The sequence below is a fragment of the Myotis myotis genome, unplaced genomic scaffold (genome assembly GCF_014108235.1).
Source record: "Myotis myotis isolate mMyoMyo1 unplaced genomic scaffold, mMyoMyo1.p scaffold_m19_p_14, whole genome shotgun sequence".
NCBI lineage: Eukaryota > Metazoa > Chordata > Mammalia > Chiroptera > Vespertilionidae > Myotis > Myotis myotis.
The window spans coordinates 40500611-40518933 of NW_023416318.1; the positions used below are offsets into that span (position 1 = coordinate 40500611).

Consider the following 18323-nt stretch of genomic DNA (forward strand, 5'->3'; position numbering starts at 1 on the left):
CCTGGATTTGATTTCGGTCAAGGGCATATAACTTGGTTGCAGGCTCCTCCCCGGCCGAGGGCTTGTGCAGGAGGCAACCAGTCGATGTGTTTCTCTCTCATTGATGTTTCTCTCTGTCTTTCCCTCTCTTTTCCACTCTCTCTAAAAATCAACGAAAATATAAACTTGGGTGAGGATTAACCAAAATTAAATAAATAGATAAAAACTTTATTTTTTTTAAGATTCTTAATTAAATCTTTATTGTTCAGATTATTACATTTGTTCCTCCTTTTTCCCCCCATAACTCCCCTCCTCCCAGTTCCTGCCCCACCATCTGCCCTCACTCCCCACCCACTGTCCTCATCCATAGGTGCACGATTTTTGTCCAGTCTCTTCCCGCATCTCCCACACCCCTTTACCCCCCAAGGATAGTCAGTCCATTCCCTTGCTATGTCCCTGATTCCATTATGATCACCAGATTATTTATTCACTTGATTCTTAGATTCACTTGTTGATAGATGCATGTTTGTTGTTCATAATTTGTATCTTTACCTTTTTCTTCTTCTTCCTCTTCTTAAAGGATACCTTTCAGCATTTCATATAATCCTGGTTTGGTGGTGATGAACTCCTTTAGCTTTTCCTTATCTGTGAAGCTCTTTATCTGACCTTCAGTTCTGAATGATAGCTTTGCTGGATAAAGTAATCTTGGTTGTAGGTTCTTGCTATTCATCACTTTGAATATTTCTTGCCATTCCCTTCTGGCCTGCAGAGTTTCTGTTGAGAAATCAGCTGACAGTCGTATGGGTACTCCCTTGTAGGTAACTGACTTTCTTTCTCTTGCTGCTCTTAAGAGTCTCTCTTTGTCTTTTGCTCTTGGCATTTTAATTATGATGTGTCTTGGTGTGGTCCTCTTTGGATTCCTTTTGTTTGGGGTTCTCTGCACTTCCTGGACTTGTAAGTCTATTTCTTTCACCAGGTAGGGGAAGTTTTCTGTCATTATTTCTTCAAATAGGTTTTCAATATCTTGCTCTCTCTCATCTTCTGGCACCCCTGTAATTCTGATGTTGGTATGCTTGAAGCTGTCCCAGAGGCTCCTTACACTATCTTCGTATTTCCGGATTCTTTTTTCATTTTGCTTTTCCAGTTGGGTGTTTTTAGCTTCTTCGCATTTCAAATCTTTGCCTTGATTCTTGCGCTCCTCTGGTCTGCTGTTGGGAGTCTGTATAATATTCTTTATTTCAGTCCGTGTATGTTTAATTTCTAGTTGGTTCTTTATCATAACATCGAGGGTCTCATTAGATTTGTTGAGGATCGCATTAAGTTTATCAGCGGCTTCTAGACAGTTCTTGAGAGACCTTAAAAGTGTGGTTCTGAACTGAATATCCTCCATTGACAGTTTTGTCCTGTTTCTTTGTCTCCGCATTTTTTTATGCTTTTTTGGTGCACCCGCTAGTGGTCTTTGTGTGCAGTCCTCCTGTAGTTAAGCCTTGATTGTTGTAGTTAATACTAGGGGGATTTGACCTCCAGGCCAACTGGCTGTGAGAATCAGCTGTGTCTGCAGTGGGAAAACTTCTGTCCTCTAGGGAGGTGCTAATCTAGCCTTTGCCTGAGGCTATCTGGCAAATGGCTCTGCGCGGGGCTTGGGCGGGGCAGGTGGGTCGCTCGAGCTCGGGATCAACAGGGTGGGCCGGAGAGAGCAGTTATCGCGGCTCTCAGTTCCGTCCCTAGGGGCTCTGCCTCACAGAGTCCCAGCAACCGCTGCAAACCTCGGAGAGAAAGCTGCCTTCGAGTTCCGACTGAAGCCAGACAGTCCCGCTTCTCCCATTTGAGTCTGGGTCCCTAGAGACTCGCTGGGATCTGGAGCTCAGAATCTGAGACTCCCTCCCGATTGAAAGCACCAACAGGGCCCTCTGCCGCCAGCCCGCTCCGCGCGCATTCCGTACCTGAGTATTTCACTTCAGCACTGTGCCTCCTCTGAGTCTGGGTATGATATTCTCTTTCCTCCTAGTTGTAGAATTTCCACTCAGCCAGCCTTCCTGTGGTTCTGGATGATGTCCGTCCCGTCTTTTAGGTGTGTTTTGATTTGGTTGTTCAAGGCAGCAATCTCCGGCGTTAACCTATGCCGCCATCTTGGTTCTCCCAGATAAAAACTTTAAATGGAGAATTTGCTTCCTCGTTTGCCACCTTATTTCCTCCCATCCAGTTTAGTTGAGGAGCACTAATTTTAATAAATTTTAATAAATTAGTGCTCCTCAACTAAATTTGAAATTAGCTATATTAAGAGCCTGGAAGTTAAATACCTTATTCACAATTTATGGGCCAGTTGAAGACAAAGTAGGTTGTATATGCACTCTAACTTCTGGACATTGTGGGTTCTTTTAAATTGTCTATATTTTTAAATATGAGTATATATTTTAGTAATTTTTAGAAATGTGACTTGTTAGTGACCACTAATGCCTAGGTCATTATAATGTATATTAGAGGCCCAATGCACGAAATTTGTGCAAGGGACTTGGCCCTCCCAGCCGTGGCTGCCTGGGCCCCTTGCAGTCCCCGCTTCGTTTGGGAGGTGGTCCAGATGGTCGTTCTGCTGTTTGGTCTGATTAGCATATTAGCTCTACTATATAGGATATCTTGACATTATTTTCAGCATTTTAATTTCTGCCATGTGTTTGAGAGTATAGACTCCTTTCTCTGCTCACCATTGCAGTGAATTTGCTTTTTTTCTCTCCTTCCTTTCAGTCTCTCTAGAGATAGTTTGTTTCTAGGCAATGACACTTTGTTTTTTAGTACTCAGCCCACATGAGGGGTAGGGAAGAAATGCAATAGGATGCTTCTGTCTTTTTCTAGATGCCCACCAAAGGATGTAAGCTAAGTACTCTTGAGATCTGGGTGGCATCTCCCAGGTGTCTTGGTGGTGGGGCAAGAGTTTAGGAGTAGTGTAGTCTTTCACTTAACTGGGTTCAATAAGACCCTATTGTATATACATTGCCTGCTGAGTCCTATTATTTGTCACACAGACCTGGAGATGAGAATTTTCCTCAAACCCCAGCTTTGTCCAGTTAAAGCAGCCGTGTCCCATGAGAATGTATAACTTAGGTGTCATACTTGCCAAACTGGTCTTTATTTTTAACATTTTAATGCTTTACATTAGTTTTACTTTCCTATTGCAGACTGTTTAAATGGGAGAAACATTTTTTATGGCATTCCTATTCTGGCTTAAGACAAATCAGTGTACCCCCTAGGACTGTTATGACTTCACCACCTATTTCTGTTACCAATGGCCATTGCTTCATTTTTCTGTATGACATCCAGTTAAAAACACAAGATTGAGTTGATTTAGATTTTGGTACTCTACACCTCTCCATAGATGCTTCAGAAGTTTTTCAGGGTTTTGTAGTTTGAAATGCTGGATTTTCAGATATTGAAGCCATGACAAAATAAACTGTATGCATGTGCACATCTTTTAATTTTTACTGAGCAGCCAATTTGAGTCATTAGAAAAGTACATACCATCTTAAGTATCCATTCATAAGTCATTGTTAAAAGCATGGAGTTTAGAATGCAACGGTATGAAATGGCGGGTAGTTTTGTAATCAAGAAAATGAAAAGTGAAAAAGGAGACCTCCTTTGCAATTAATCTGAGGCACTTCTTCTTAGAGGATTTATCACTCTACAACTGTGATTTTCAACCTTTTTCATATTAAAAATTCTGTGGCACACCAAAGAATATATTTTTTGCTGATTGGACAAAAATATATGGTTTTGATGTATTCCTATGGGACAGCTATGTTGTATTTACTGTTGTCATTTTTTAATTTGACAATGTAAGGGAAAAGGGGTCAGGGCCCCTGACTAAAAGTAAGTAGTCAGGTATTACATGTTTTAAAACTTGTGGTGCTCTGGTTGAAAATGGCTACTCTCAGTTTGGTCACTAACAGAATAGAGGCTGTCTAGTATTAGGTTTGCTATTAGGGGATGCTATACTGCTAATACTGTTAGGGTAATACTGTAGGCAGTGCGAGATCAGAGACTTCCAGGTCAGGAGATGAGCCAAGTTGGTGCTGTAAGGGTAGAAACTGTTTGCAGTCAACCCTGCCTGGATGTAGGCAGCCCTGGGCCCTAGTTGAAGCCAGAAGGTGCTCAAGTCTGCAGGTGCATTCTGTTGCCAAATGAAGCAGAATCAGGTAACTAGGATTCCTTCACAAGTTGAGATACCTGGAACTGTTTAAATGATGTGTGATGGTTTCATGGTTTGGCTGGGGGAAGATATTTAACATTTACAGGAAGAAATTATAAATCTTTAATAGAATAAAAATATTTAGTCTGGTTCTTTTTCTAAAATTTTCTAGATGACAGTTACTGAAGTTTACATTGAGTAGATTTTACTTTTCATTCTCAAGTATGATATCAAGTATGTTATCCAAAGTAACTTGTTTATACCCATTTTTTGTAATTACTGAGTATTAGTCACAGATGTTTGAAATTATATTTTATGTGTCATCAGGGTAAAATGCAGTCATGTTCATGCTTGTATTCTGCTGCAGCAAACGGTAGTTAGAAAAGGCCATAATTAATAGGTGTTTAAAAGTTGCTTTGATGTCCTTAGATGAAAGCTATGCTACCAATACCAAATGCTAGTATTTTTAATTATCACTCTCCTTTATAACATGAAATACTGGCTTGATTTCTATAGCGATGGCGATAGGATTGTTAACCTGTAATACATGTTTACTGTGAATGTGTAGAGGAAAATCTTAGAAACTGTTTATCTTATAAATAATTCACTTTCATATTCAGGATGTTTGGTATCTGTTTGAATAAAATTCCAAAAACATGCCTACATGTTGACTTTATCATGACATTAATAGATAGCTTTCTTTGTTGTGAGATATAAAAATGTGATTGCTAATGCCTAAGATTATATTTTATAAAGTGAGTGAATTTTTAAAAAACTATATTTTATTGATATTTTACAGAGAGGAAGGGAGAGGGATAGAGAGTTAGAAACATTGATGAGAGAGAAACATCGATCAGCTGCCTCCTGCACACACCCTACTGGGGATGTGCCCACAACCAAGGTACATGCACTTGACTGGAATTGAACCTGGGACCCTTCAGTCCACAGGCCGATGCTCTATCCACTGAGCCAAACCGGTTAGGGCTAAAGTGAGTGAATTGATGTGTTTGAGGTTTTGGAGATTTCAAATTGAGAGACCTAGAAATGATGAAAAAGGAGGCAATGCTAGCTGCTTTTAGTTCTTGGACTAGTTTCATTTGTTCTCTCCATTTTCTTGTAACTAATCCTATCTGCAACTACTTGCAAACTAAATTATTAGCATTAATCACTAAAAACTAATCACTCTAAGGTTAATGATTTCTCATAGTCACCAAATATATGGATTGGCATTTTCTTTTCATTCATTGCAGAGCATCAGATTCTGTTAATCTCAAAGATTTCGTCTCTTTGCCTTCTCTGTACTGTATTTCCCCTTTTTCTCTTGCGCTGTACCCCTTTTCTTTCTCATTAGTTCAACTTGTTACTATGCCAAGTGTTTGTATCCTAAGACTCAATTTTATAACATTTGTGCTGTCATCATCAACCTGTACACACACACAGTTCTTATCTGTCATCTTGTCTTTAACCACCTTAAATGACTCTGAAATCTACATTTCTGTCCTTGATTCCTTTTTTTCTGCACTTACCATTAAGGCTCTTTAAAACTGTACATCTTTAACTGGTTTTCTTATTGTCTCCTAAAACTTTTAGTGTGTCCAAGTCAAAGTTTTCATCTTTTTTTAAAATTTATTTTTTATTAAGTTATTACATATGTGTTCTTATCCCCATGTTACCCCCTACCCCCCCACTCATGCCCTCACCCCCCTGTGTCTGTGTCCATTGATTAGGCCTATATGTTTGCATATAAGTCCTTTGGTTGACCTCTCCCCCTTACCCCCACCCTCCCCTAACTTCCCTCTGAGGTTTGACCGTCTGATCGATGCATCTCTGTCTTTGGATCTGTTTTTGTTCATCAGTTTATGTTGTTCATTATATTCCATAAATGAGTGAGATCATGTGGTATTTGTCTTTCACTGACTGGCTTATTTCACTTAGCATAATGCTCTCCAGTTCCATCCATGCCAGCCGTGGGCAAACTACGGCCCGCGGGCCGGATCCGGCCTGTTTGAAATGAATAAAACTAAAAAAAAAACAAAAACAAAAGACCGTACCCTTTTATGTAATGATGTTTATTTGGAATTTATATTAGTTCACACAAACACTCCATCCATGCTTTTGTTCCGGCCTTCCAGTCCAGTTTAAGAACCCATTGTGGCCCTCGAGTCAAAAAGTTTGCCCACCCCTGATCCATGGTGTTGCAAATGGTAAGAACTTCTTTTTCACTGCAGCGTAGTATTCCATTGTGTAGATGTACCACAGTTTTTTAATCCACTCATCTACTGATGGGCACTTAGGCTGTTTCCAAATCTTAGCTATGGTGAATTGTGCTGCTATGAACATAGGGGTGCATATATCCTTTATGATTGGTGTTTCTAGTTTCTTGGGATATATTCCTAGAAGTGGGATCATAGGGTCAAATGGGAGTTCCATTTTTAGTTTTTTGAGGAAACTCCATACTGTTCTCCACAGTGGCTGCACCAGTCTGCATTCCCACCAGCAGTGCACGAGTGTTCCTTTTTCTCCACATCCTCGCCAGCACTTGTCGTTTGTTGATTTGTTGATGATAGCCATTCTGACAGGTGTGAGATGGTACCGCATTTTTGTTTTGATTTGCATCTCTCGGATGATTAGTGACTTTGGACATGTTTTCATATGTCTTTTGGCCTTTCTTCTGTCTTCTTTTGAAAAGTATCTATTTAGGGCCATTGCCCATTTTTTGATTGGGTTGTTTATCTTCCTTTTGTTAAGTTGTATGAGTTCCCTGTAAATGTTGGAGATTAAACCCTTATCGGTGATAACGTTTGCAGATATGTTCTCCCATGCAGTGGGCTTTCTTGTTGTTTTGTTGATGGTTTCCTTTGCTGTGCCAAAGCTTTTTATTTTGATGTATTCCCATTTGCTTATTTTCTCTTTAGTTTCCATTGCCCCAAAGTTTTCATCTTAAAACAAACTTTACGGTCTTTCTTAGTTCCGTCTTTGACACTGGTACTGTCGTTCATCTAGCCCCAAGTTTAGTCATCCTTGACTCTTTCACTCACTCCTCTCCCATTAATTTAGGAACAAAGTTCTATTCTAATTTTGCTTAACACCATTTGGGAAATGCTGGCTTATAAAATTATGGTTGTTTGAGTGGTTGTCTGTCTGTCATCTGTCAAATTGGCCTAAGTGTACACGGGTTTGGGAGCAAGTTTTTACACCTTTAATTGAATTTTTGTGACTGTTGTGGTTCAAAAGAAGGTGCCAGTGCCAGTTGTCTAAGGCCTCTTAAAGGTGCTAGTGCCTGAGCACAGTTGTGGCTCTCAGAACTTTTCTGGTATGATCTTCTGGGAATAAGAAAACCCAAGTGTTTTTCAATTTGGGCAGCTTTTACATTAACATGTTTGCTTCAGGGTTAGGGAGTTCAGTGAAAACAGTCCAGAGGGATAAGAAAAGGGTTTTGCAGAATGGATACACACATATTGCTTAACTACCATATTAATTGTAACTCAGTCTCTGAATTTAGTTTCCCCCCTAAATCATCAATCTCAGAACTCCATGGAAAACCTTTGGTGTTGATGTTCGTTATGCCTGACTATTATTTCTTTTCTGCATATCTGATACCTGGCATGCCCATCTTTCAGTCTATGTTAGACATGTTTTCTTGGTTAGTAATCAAGGGAGAACTTGCTGAGATTCTTTTTGTTTACATTTTATGGTTGCAAAATTAGAAACAATTCTTTAGATGGATGAGCTGGCACATGCAGTGTTTAGCGAAAGAAGGAAACAGGCCTCAGACATGCCACAACAAAAGTACAAAACCAAAAAATCGTATTATTGTTAATTGCTTCAAAAAGCAATTCACTTCTCTAGGTTGTCTGGTAAATGCTTGCTGGAGAGGTCAGTGAAGAATAACTGAAGTCCTTGCTAGATCAAAGACAAACAAAACAAAACAAAAAAACCCCCCTGAGAAACACAAACTGTTCAAACTTAAATTTTGTTCATTGGAGAATTACAAAGAAAGATATTAATAAGGTTTTTAATGTCCTCTTTTCTAGATAATTCTTTTCTAGACTGTTTCTATAGTCTCTGATTCTATCAGAAATTTGGTGATGGACATCACTTTTAGGGGGAGTGCAGTAAAAAGGGAAATTCCTTCTTGCTAATAGGGAAATCTTGTCACATTGGTCCACATATTTATTATTACTGCAGTGTATATATTATTGGTCAAATAATAGTTCTCAGCAGTTGGGTTTTATTAATTATGACCTAGATTATTAAATGTTGTAGGTACCGTCTTAGGTATAGCAATGGTTTGTTGTTAGTTGGATTTAGCATTTACTAGTGTTTTTCCATGTCTGTAGCAGAATTGTTTATGACTTCACTAGAGGCCTAGTGCACGAAATTCGTGCACTTGGCGGCGGGGGGGGGGGGGGGAGATGTCCCTCAGCCAGGCCTGCGCCCTCTTGCAATTTGGGAGCCCTTGGGGGATATCTGACTGACAGCTTAGGGAGGGGGCCTAAGCTGTCAGTTGAACATCTTTAGCGCTGCTGCAGAGGCCGGACAAGCTCCCACCATTGCCGCTGCACTTGCCAGCCCTGAACCTGGCTTCTGGCTGAGCAGCGCTCCTCCTGTGGGAGCGCACTGACCACTAGGGGGCAACTCCTGCATTGAGCATCTGCCCCCTGGTGGTCAGTGCACGTCATAGCGACCGGTCGTTCTGCCATTTGGTTGATTTGCATATTAGCCTTTTATTATATAGGATGGTATGATGTTATGTGACTGCACCATCTTTTTTTTTTACTTAATATTAGAAGCCTGGTGCACGAAATTCGTGCACAGTGTGTGTGTGTGTGTGTGTGGGGGGGGCGGGGAGGGGGTTCCCCTCAGCCCAGCATGCACCCTTCCAATCCGGGGCCCCTCGGGGATAACGGCAGTTAGACAGCCCTCTCACAATCCTGGACCGCTGGCTCCTAATTGCTCACTTGCCTGCCTGCCTGGTTGCCCCTCATAGCCCCCCTGCTGGCCTGGTTGTAGTCAGCCATCTTGTGAGAGTGTGATGGTGAATTTGCATATTACCTCTTTATTATATAGGATTTGATAAGTAGTACATGTACATAGTGCAAAATGCAAAGATACAGAAGGGTATACAGTGAAAAGTCAAGTTTTCCTCTCCTCTTAGTTTCCTTGTCAGGATGCAATCACTGGTAGCCTTTTCTTTTGTGTTCGTCTAGAGCAGTGGTTCTCAACCTTCCTAATGCTGCGACCCTTTAATACAGTTCCTCATGTTGTGGTGACCCCCAACCATAAAATTATTTTCATTGCTACTTCATAACTGTAATTTTGCTACTGTTATGAATTGTAATGTAAGTATCTGATATGCAGGATGTATTTAGGCGACCCCTGTGAAAGGGTCGTTTGACCCCCAAAGGGGTCACAGCCCACAGGTTGAGAACCGCTGGTCTAGAGCTATGCTACATAAATACAAACCAGTACATAATCATGTATGATATATGTGCACACACAAAAATGAAAATATTTTGTACCTTCTGTTCAGTACCATGCTTTCTTTTTTTCCTTAGTTAAGACATCTTCCATAAAGGGTCATAAAATTTTGCCTCATTGTTTTCCAGTTGCTGAATATTTTACTTTATGGATCTAGCAAAATTTATTTAACCAGTTTTGTTTTTGTGGATGGTTAGATTGTTTAAGATCTTTTGTTCAATCTGTTCACACACAGTCTACTGGGCCTGTTCCACTTTTTTCTGATCAACTTCTGTAAGTGAAAACTCTTAGAGAAGAAAATCTGTATTACAGAGTAGGGTGAGAATGTGATAATGTCTATAAATCTGTTTTGTGGTGAAAATATATGAAAAATGAAAATTCTAACTCTTCCATTTATCTTAAGAAACTTTTATTTTTTTAGCAATGCTTGAGAAGTGTTACCTTGTGTGGGTAGTGTTATCCTAGTCCTGATTCTTTTCAATAAGACAGACTTTTTTTTTTTTTTTTTTTAAATATATTTTATTGATTTTTTACAGAGAAGAAGGGAGAGGGATGGAGAGTTAGAAACATCGATGAGAGAGAAACATCGATTAGCTGCCTCCTGCACACTCCCCACTGGGGCTGTGCCCACAACCAAGGTACATGCCCTTGACCGGAATCGAACCCGGGACCTTTCAGTCCGCAGGCCGACGCTCTATCCACTGAGCCAAACCGGTTCCGGCAAGACAGACTTGTTTTATTTTTCCACATATTATGTTTTGGATTTGGTGCTACATTATACATATTTACTAGTATCAACTGGCTGATTGTAATCCAAAGGGAGAAAAAAACCAAACTCATGCCAGCTGCAGTTGGAAGAAAATAATCAATCCTGGTTAGATATGCATTAAGGAAGTATTGTGGACCCAACTGTAAGCATTTGACCACGTGAGGTGGTTACCTTCTGAGATCCCTCACTAAAGCACTTGACCCTCTGTTAGACGAATCTTGACACTTCAATTTTTAGTTACAAATAGAATTGTGGGAGTTTTGAAATGATTATAGATGTTGTATTGTAATCTATGTTCTTATGAATTTTTGGACTAAAACAAGGTTTGAAAGAGAATTTGAGTTTGTGTACTACTTAGTTTTTTATGAATCTGAGTTCATTTTCCTTTGTCATCAGGATTGAGAGAAAAAGCTGGGGAGACATTGATAGAAGTGAGAGGCTAGAAACAGTTAAAAATAAACTTACTTAAATTTTAAGCAGTGGTTAACTTATGGCTTCAAAACAGTTTGAAGGTAAAAACTCATGCATTTCTATATTGCTAACATAGACATTATGCAATTTATTGATTGTAATGAAAAATCTCAGTTATAAGTCATCTAGGAATCTGTTAGCTGCATTCATTCATACATATAGCATGTGCACATAAACTCATTTATGGCCGTGGGCCTCACATTTTAATGTCTATCAGTCACTTGGAGAGCTTGTTAGAAACTTGTTAAAAACACTTGTTTGCCATACCCAGAGATTGTGCTGCCATAGCCCTAGGGTAAGACTCAATGATGTGTCTTTTAAATAAATACATGAGAAAATTCTGGTCTGTAGACCACTTTATATCTATTATAGGAGAAAGAGTTATAATTTCTAAAAGGATGAAAATTATACCCCATTAGTTAAAAAGATTTAATTGCAAGAGCACATGGAACATCTTCAGGATTGTGTGTAATTTAAAACAGCAGTACAATGCAGCATAATCGGCTTGGTTTTAAGTTTGACTTGTCTTCTGTAAAGGCCAATAGAAGTAGTTGTTTGCTAACCATTAGTAATGGATAACTTGTGTTTGGCAAGAACACTGACAATCATATAAAAAATAAATATCTGAGGAATAAAATATTTTTCTTAGAAATGAAAATTGCTTTGATTAAAGTGATAGAATGTTTAACTTATTTTGAAATGCCAAATATAATTAAGGTAGGGCATTACATTTTTATTTTTATCAAATGGGGCATGGGTTAGGTTACTAAATCTTTTAAAAATCTTTTAAAATATTTTCAATATGTATGGTCATGCATAGTGCATTATGAACGGATGCAATTTTGGATATGGTTTTGAATATGTGTATTGAAATCTTAAAAAGGCTCGTAATGATTTATATAGTAATTCTACTTTTGGGGCTTTCCAAAGGAAGTAATTTTAAATATAGAAATAGATACATATTATATAATTTTTTACAAAAAATGGGAAACAACTAAACATCTTAATATAAGTAATGTTTAAAGAAGCAGTGATCCATTCACATAAAGAAATATTATTTAACTATAAAATTTTCTTAAAAAAAATGTTTTATTGATTTCAGAGAGGAAGGAGGAGAGATTAGAAACATCAGTGATGAGAGAGATCATTGATTGGCTGCCTTCTGCACTCCCCCTACTGGGCGTCAAGCCCCCAACCCAGGCATGTGTCCTTGACCAGAATCCAACCTGGGACCCTTTAGTCCGCAGGCCGACGCTCTATCCACTGAGCCAAACCAGCTAGAGCAAAATTTTCCTTAAAAAGTTCATAATATAGGGAAATGCTTATGCTAAAATATGTAGATAAAGCAGGTTACAGAATTTTATATCATTTTAAAGACTAGAAGGAAATTTGTAAAATATAATTTTGGTGCTTTTTATAACTGGGATTATTATTTTTTCTTCCTTCTTAATATGTATTCTCCAAATTTTCTATATCGGACATACAATTTTTTTAATAATGAAAAAAAATGGCACACAAAAGTCAGTATCTTGATCTTTAGATACTATAATCAGACACTATCAAGGGATTTAATGGCATCATTTGGAAAGGAATTTGTTTAAAAACAGAGGAGTGGCAACAGATAATCCAAATTAATAGACTGTTAAAGGGATTAATGCTAAACCTATTTTCAGATTACAATTTTGTAAATGACCTGGAGAGATGTATCTTGTGGTCCTCCAACTTTGCAGGACTTTTAGGTTGAAATGCCAGTGGAATTGGTTTTAAGTATATAACAATTTTGAGAAACTGTATATGAGTGAGCAGAAAAGTGTTAAGGGATTTCTAGTTGGTTGGTATGTGTTAAAGATTGCTCATTTTGGATGGTTAATTGTTCCTATGGATTGTATTCTGAACTACAGAGTTTAGCTAAAAATGTAAATGAATTCTTACAGTGTTTAAATAAACTAGTTGGCCTAACTTAGAGGTTTATATCAAGGAGAACAATCAGTGCTCTTCACAGCAAGTGTTTTTGGATTGCTGCAACACTGCTGCTCCAGATGGGTTTTGGGTCAGATTCAGTGTGACAGTTTTTGTGTTCTTCTTTTCCCAAGGGCATATACCTTTCTGAGTGAGGAGCCCTATTATCGATACATAAAAACAAGCAGCATCCCTTGAGATGTATCTAAAAATAAGATAGTAAGCTTTGTAAATAGCATAGCAATACATTTTAATTTTAAGTATGTGGTCACAGAAGGGCATCAATGAAAGGATTTCAGATGAACTGCTAAAATGTTATTTATATTTTATAAATCTTTATTGTTGAAAATATTACATATGTCCTCCTTTTTCCCCCATTGCCCTCCCCCACCCCCCTTTCCCATGTTATTTATTTTTAAAATTAAATGAGATTGTTGTAGTTGATAAGTCTTCTCAGAAACACTTTTTACTAGTATTGTAGTGAGAAGAAGTGGTTTTCAAATGCTGGTCTTTGATGAGGTTTTCATTTGTTCTGTGTTGAAATAAATATCAGAACATGTAGTGCATGTGGTTTTCATAGCTCATCGATTTTATGGTGTACATTTTCCCACATTTTAGCACTTCTGAAAATGAGGTGTTTTATAGTCAAAGGTATCTTAAAATCTTTGTTGTGAAATAGTTGTCACTGCCCACACACCTGTGAACTTAATTATTAATCCTGCTGTTATGACTAGACAACTGCAACCCACTGAAGTTTCAATGAACATGCCATTTATGTGAGAGATTACCTACTCTGGGTTGTCTTCTGAACCCTTCTAGTAGTTACATCTTCCAGAGATAACTTTTGGTAAGATCAAAAAAGGTATGGCATCGAGACTTAGACAGTGTGTATTGGTTGCTTAGATAACAGTTCCAGAGGCAATAGAGGAACACTTTTAAAAGAAATAATTGCATCATTAATTCTTTAAATGGCACAGAGGGTGATAATATGGAAAAACAAGGATTACTGATGACTCTGACTTAAAAAAATTAAACACAAAAGTGCTATATGAAAAATCATGTCTAAATAAGCTTAAAAGAGCTTTTTGAATAATCTGTACTAATAAAAGGGTAATATGCTAACCAGACCAGAAATCTTCTGGACGTCCTTCCAGACAAAGCCGCAGCAGCTGCCTGAGCCTCGGCTGCAAGGGCTGGGCTGAGGCTAAGGCAAGCCGCGGATGGAGGTGGCTGCTGTTGTGAGGGCCGGGCCAAGGCTCAGGCAGGGTGTGGATGGCAGCTGCTGCTGCGAGGGCCGGGCCAAGGCTCAGGAAAGCCGTGGATGGTGGCGATGGCTGCTGCTGCGAGGGCCGGGCCAAGGCTCAGGCAAGCCGTGGATGGTGGCGATGGCTGCTGCTGCAAGGGCCGGGCCAAGGCTCAGGCAGCCGCAGCAGCGTGATGGGGGTGTCACCTTCCCTTGATTGGCCCGGTCGCCTCCTGCAGAGGGAGGCCTGAGGCAGCAATAGTGAGGGGGTGATCGGGGTGGTGCCTTCCCATGATTGGCCAGTCGCCTCCCGCAGTGGGAGGCCAGACTGCAGCTTAGGCTCGCTCCCTCTGGGGTGCGGACCTAAGCCATCAGTAGGACATCCCCTGAGGGCTCCCGGACTGTGAGGGGGCAGGCTGGGCTGAGAGGACCCCCCAACCCCCAGTGCACAAATTTTCGTGTACCGGGCCTCTAGTATTTATATAAAAGGCTAATATGATAAGTGCCCAACTGTCCCACTGGTTGCTATGATGTGCACTGACCACCAGGGGCCAGGCGCTCAACACAGGAACTGCCGTGACGTGCGCTGGTATCACGGACCTGGCACCCACAAAGCAATACTCAGCTTCCCCCAAGTGGGACATAGGCTCTGACACCACCCGATAGCCCACCAAATTGCAGCCGACGCTGCCATGGTGCAAAATGTGGCCCACAGCCCAGCCCAGCCTGGAAATGGTTGCTGTGGGCTGTGGGCGCCAGGTAATGATGTCATGTAGCAATGCCCAGCTTCCTCTCCCTAGCAACGACTAGCTTCCTTGCAGTTTTTTTAGTCCAGGAACATGACTTGCTTTATAGCCAGGTGCAAGCATTTCACATTTTAACCAAATGTCTGTGAAGTGTTTTCCCGTGCCTCATCTCATTTGATTCTCACAGAAGTCCTGGAGTAGGTAGATAGGAGACTCAGTGGAATCCTATTTTCTTTTCATTAGCCAGAAAACGAAGATTTAGAAAGTTGAGAAAGTTCACCCGACTGAAAAGAAGTAAGAAATGGTGGACCTTGAAAATGACTTTAGGTTTTCTCACTGCGCAAAATATAGTCAGACACTGCTGCAGTTAAATATTTCACCCTTTGTTCTCCTCGCGTGATTTACCATAATAATCTGCTTCATGTTGATATTTACTGCTGTGTTGTTGACAATTACCTGAAACTTGGGGTGATTCTCTGGGCTGGAAAAAGTTTAGCTACATCAGAAAGCAGGTCTAATTAAGCAAGTTTATCCTGTATATAAAAGGCGAAGTTGAATTGCACAAGTGCAATACCTATAAAGCTCTCGCTGGCACCAATCGCAGGTGTGTGTTTCGATCTGTCATTGTCGATTGTGAATTTGGTTGACACTTCTATTATATATAGAAAGGGCGAATAGTGATATTAAAATATTTCTTCTAATTAATTTCCTTTCAATGTGCACGAATCGTGCACTGGGCCACTAGTTGTAAAATAAAAAGTTGTAAGCAATGAAAAAATGTAAGTCCTAGTTTAATTGGGAGGTTTTGTTTTTTTGTAGTACATATAATAATGTGCACCTTAATATTAATGGTATCTTGGAGTCAATGAAATGTGGTGAATTTACTCAGTTTAAGGGATTGAGATTATCTTAAAATTGTGCTCTTACTATTTGGTGTTATATTTGTTTTGTAAGTTACTGGTGATTGTAGATAAATGGTTGGTGTGTTTTAAATGTCCATTCTTAGTAAAATAAAAAATTGGTGTTCCAAATTTCTCTTGAAATTTTTTTGGCCTGTGAAATTCAGAGATCCATGAGCCAATGTTATATGACATCTAGCATATTAATCTTAGTGTTTGTATATTTCTCACAACAGGTTCGAGTTTATTTTTTAGTTTTTTGGTTTAAACAGATTTCACAGAATGGTTAATAACAAAATACTAGGTGCTGACAGCCTATTTTTTTTGGATTTATATTTTTTACTTCCACTTTGTCTTTTTTTACTTTGCTTTAACCAGTCCTGTGGAATTAAGTTTACTGTGCTAATAGGTAGATAACCACTTAAAAAACGAATGGTAAAAAGTTTTTTTTGGTCATTCTTTACCTTATATGCATGGAATAATTTGAGCAACACTGGAAGGCTCCTCCCCTAACCATGTATGTCTCTCTTGCTGCCCCTGATTGGCCCCACCACCACCCCAATCGGGTGGGCTGGCTGGACCCCACCCATGCACGAATTTGTGTACCAGGCCTCTAGTATACATAATAAATTGGAGTTTGGCTTTAATTTTAAGATCCCTCTGTAGAAATTGGTCCTTTTCCAGAAGAAATGATAAGAAAGCTTGGTTTAGTACTTAAAGTCACTGAAGTTGGTGAGAGTAGAGTGTCTGAATTGGAAGATATTTTCTTTGCTCTTAAAGATTTTCAACTTCTGTTTCACAAACTTCCCGTAATATGGAAATATTTAGAGCAATACTTATTTTAAGTTAATATGAAATTTATTAGGCAGCCAAAACTTTAATTTACTATTTTTTCCTTGAGTTAATGGGATTATTTCATATAAGTTTTTTTTTTGTGATTGTTCTTAAATTTAAGTTTTAAAAATAAAGTACGTTGTTTGATTGCCGAGTCAGACTTTTTTTGTATTCTGGCAATTTACAGAGTAAATTGGTTGTCATAAACTTGACTTGTTTATGAATATATACAGAAGGATTTCCAAATCACTACACAATTAATCTCAATGGATATTTTGAAAATAAGAATTAACAGAAACAAAGGGATACTATTTCTTATCCATCAAATTGACAAAATTAAAAATTCTGAGAATAATACTGATAAGGATATAGAGAAATGGGAATTTTTAACTATTGCTGATGTTGGAGAAATATAATTTAAGCCAAAGCTTCCTGCCATCTCAGAAAACCTCTCTTCAAAGGTAGAAGAGAAAGAAAACAATTTAATGTTTGAAGAAACATTAATCTAGAATGTGATGCATATCACGGGCGATCTGCTAAGAGATTGCAAAGACCTACAGAGAATTCATCCCTTATGTAGTTACATACACACTCTCATGAGAAACTATAATAGCGCTTAAGTAAGAAGACTGATGGCAACATTTGTCACACATAGTTTAAACTAAATTCACTTGGTTGTTGGGGTGATTATATATATTGTCTTTAGCTAATTGGCTTTATCCAAAGGAAAAAATAAACATGTTTTATGTTTTGGTGTTCTAAAAAATATTTACTCAATTATTTTCTTTCATATACTAACAGTTTTCTGTTTCTTCTTTTATTTTGTTTAAATAACCCCTCAAATTGTAGAGCATATTGTTCTGGAATGAAGACTCTTGTAAATAAATAAGCAGATGGATAAAAGCAAGTTTGGTTTAATCAGTATGTGAGCTTACCAGATTGCTTGCTAGAGACGTTGTATGTAGCTGGTTCAGTTGCAAATATTAACATCCAAACTGATGATCCCACTGCCCATTAAGCTATTTTAGGCCCTATAGGTTTAATGAAGGTTTTGTGTCTTGTGTGATTGTCTGAGGTACATTGCTTTGCTGACTCCAGTTTCCCTTTCTCTTTACATAGGACCGCAGCTGAATGCACAGCTGGAAGGTTGGCTTTCACAAGTACAGTCTACAAAAAGACCTGCTAGAGCCATAATTGCACCGTAAGTTTTAAGGGTCTTTACCCAGAATATTTTATATGTTAATTGTTAATAAAGAATGAGTATCTGCAGGTTGAGCTATAAACTAAAACCCAAAAGACATATTGAGCTGACAAAATTATATTCAGTAAATTTCATGATTCCCATGGTTTTCACTTTAACTCAAGGGTAAAGGAAATTGGCTACTTTATTTTCTCAGATGCAGTAATTTCAAAATTTATGTTTGGTAATAAAACTGCTTTTTAAAACAGATGGGCTGTTTACATTAGGTAAACTTGGAGATTTTGGTATTAATTGGTATAAATGAATAAGTTCTATTTTAAACATTAAAAAGATCTACTTTAATCAAGATAATTTTTAACTTATAATGAAAAATATGCTTTAACCATAATACAGTGCAATATGGAATAGCAACCAAAGTTTTGTTGGAGGGGTAGATTTTTTTTATAATGGAAATCTGTGACTCTTTTGTCTTTGAATGTTAGAGGGCTTTTTAAAAGAACTGACAGCAAATGTGCAGTTAATGATGTGTCTGTGTATGATATGAATTCAGTTAATTTTGAT

General features: G+C 38.6%; 1 protein-coding gene across 7 annotated transcripts in view; it reads left to right on the forward strand.

The window, feature by feature from the left end:
* The window catches only part of MEMO1 (mediator of cell motility 1), a 95507-nt gene that overhangs the window by 26493 nt on the left and 50691 nt on the right, over nt 1-18323 (forward strand). For all 7 annotated transcript variants that reach the window (XR_004971892.1, XM_036334951.1, XM_036334949.1 and 4 more), the window contains one exon: nt 17681-17762. Coding sequence is in view for 1 of the 7 variants with exons in the window: in XM_036334947.1 (XP_036190840.1) it covers nt 17681-17762 (82 nt within the window). In the remaining 6 variants the exon portion in view is untranslated. The remainder of the gene's footprint in view (nt 1-17680; nt 17763-18323) is intronic.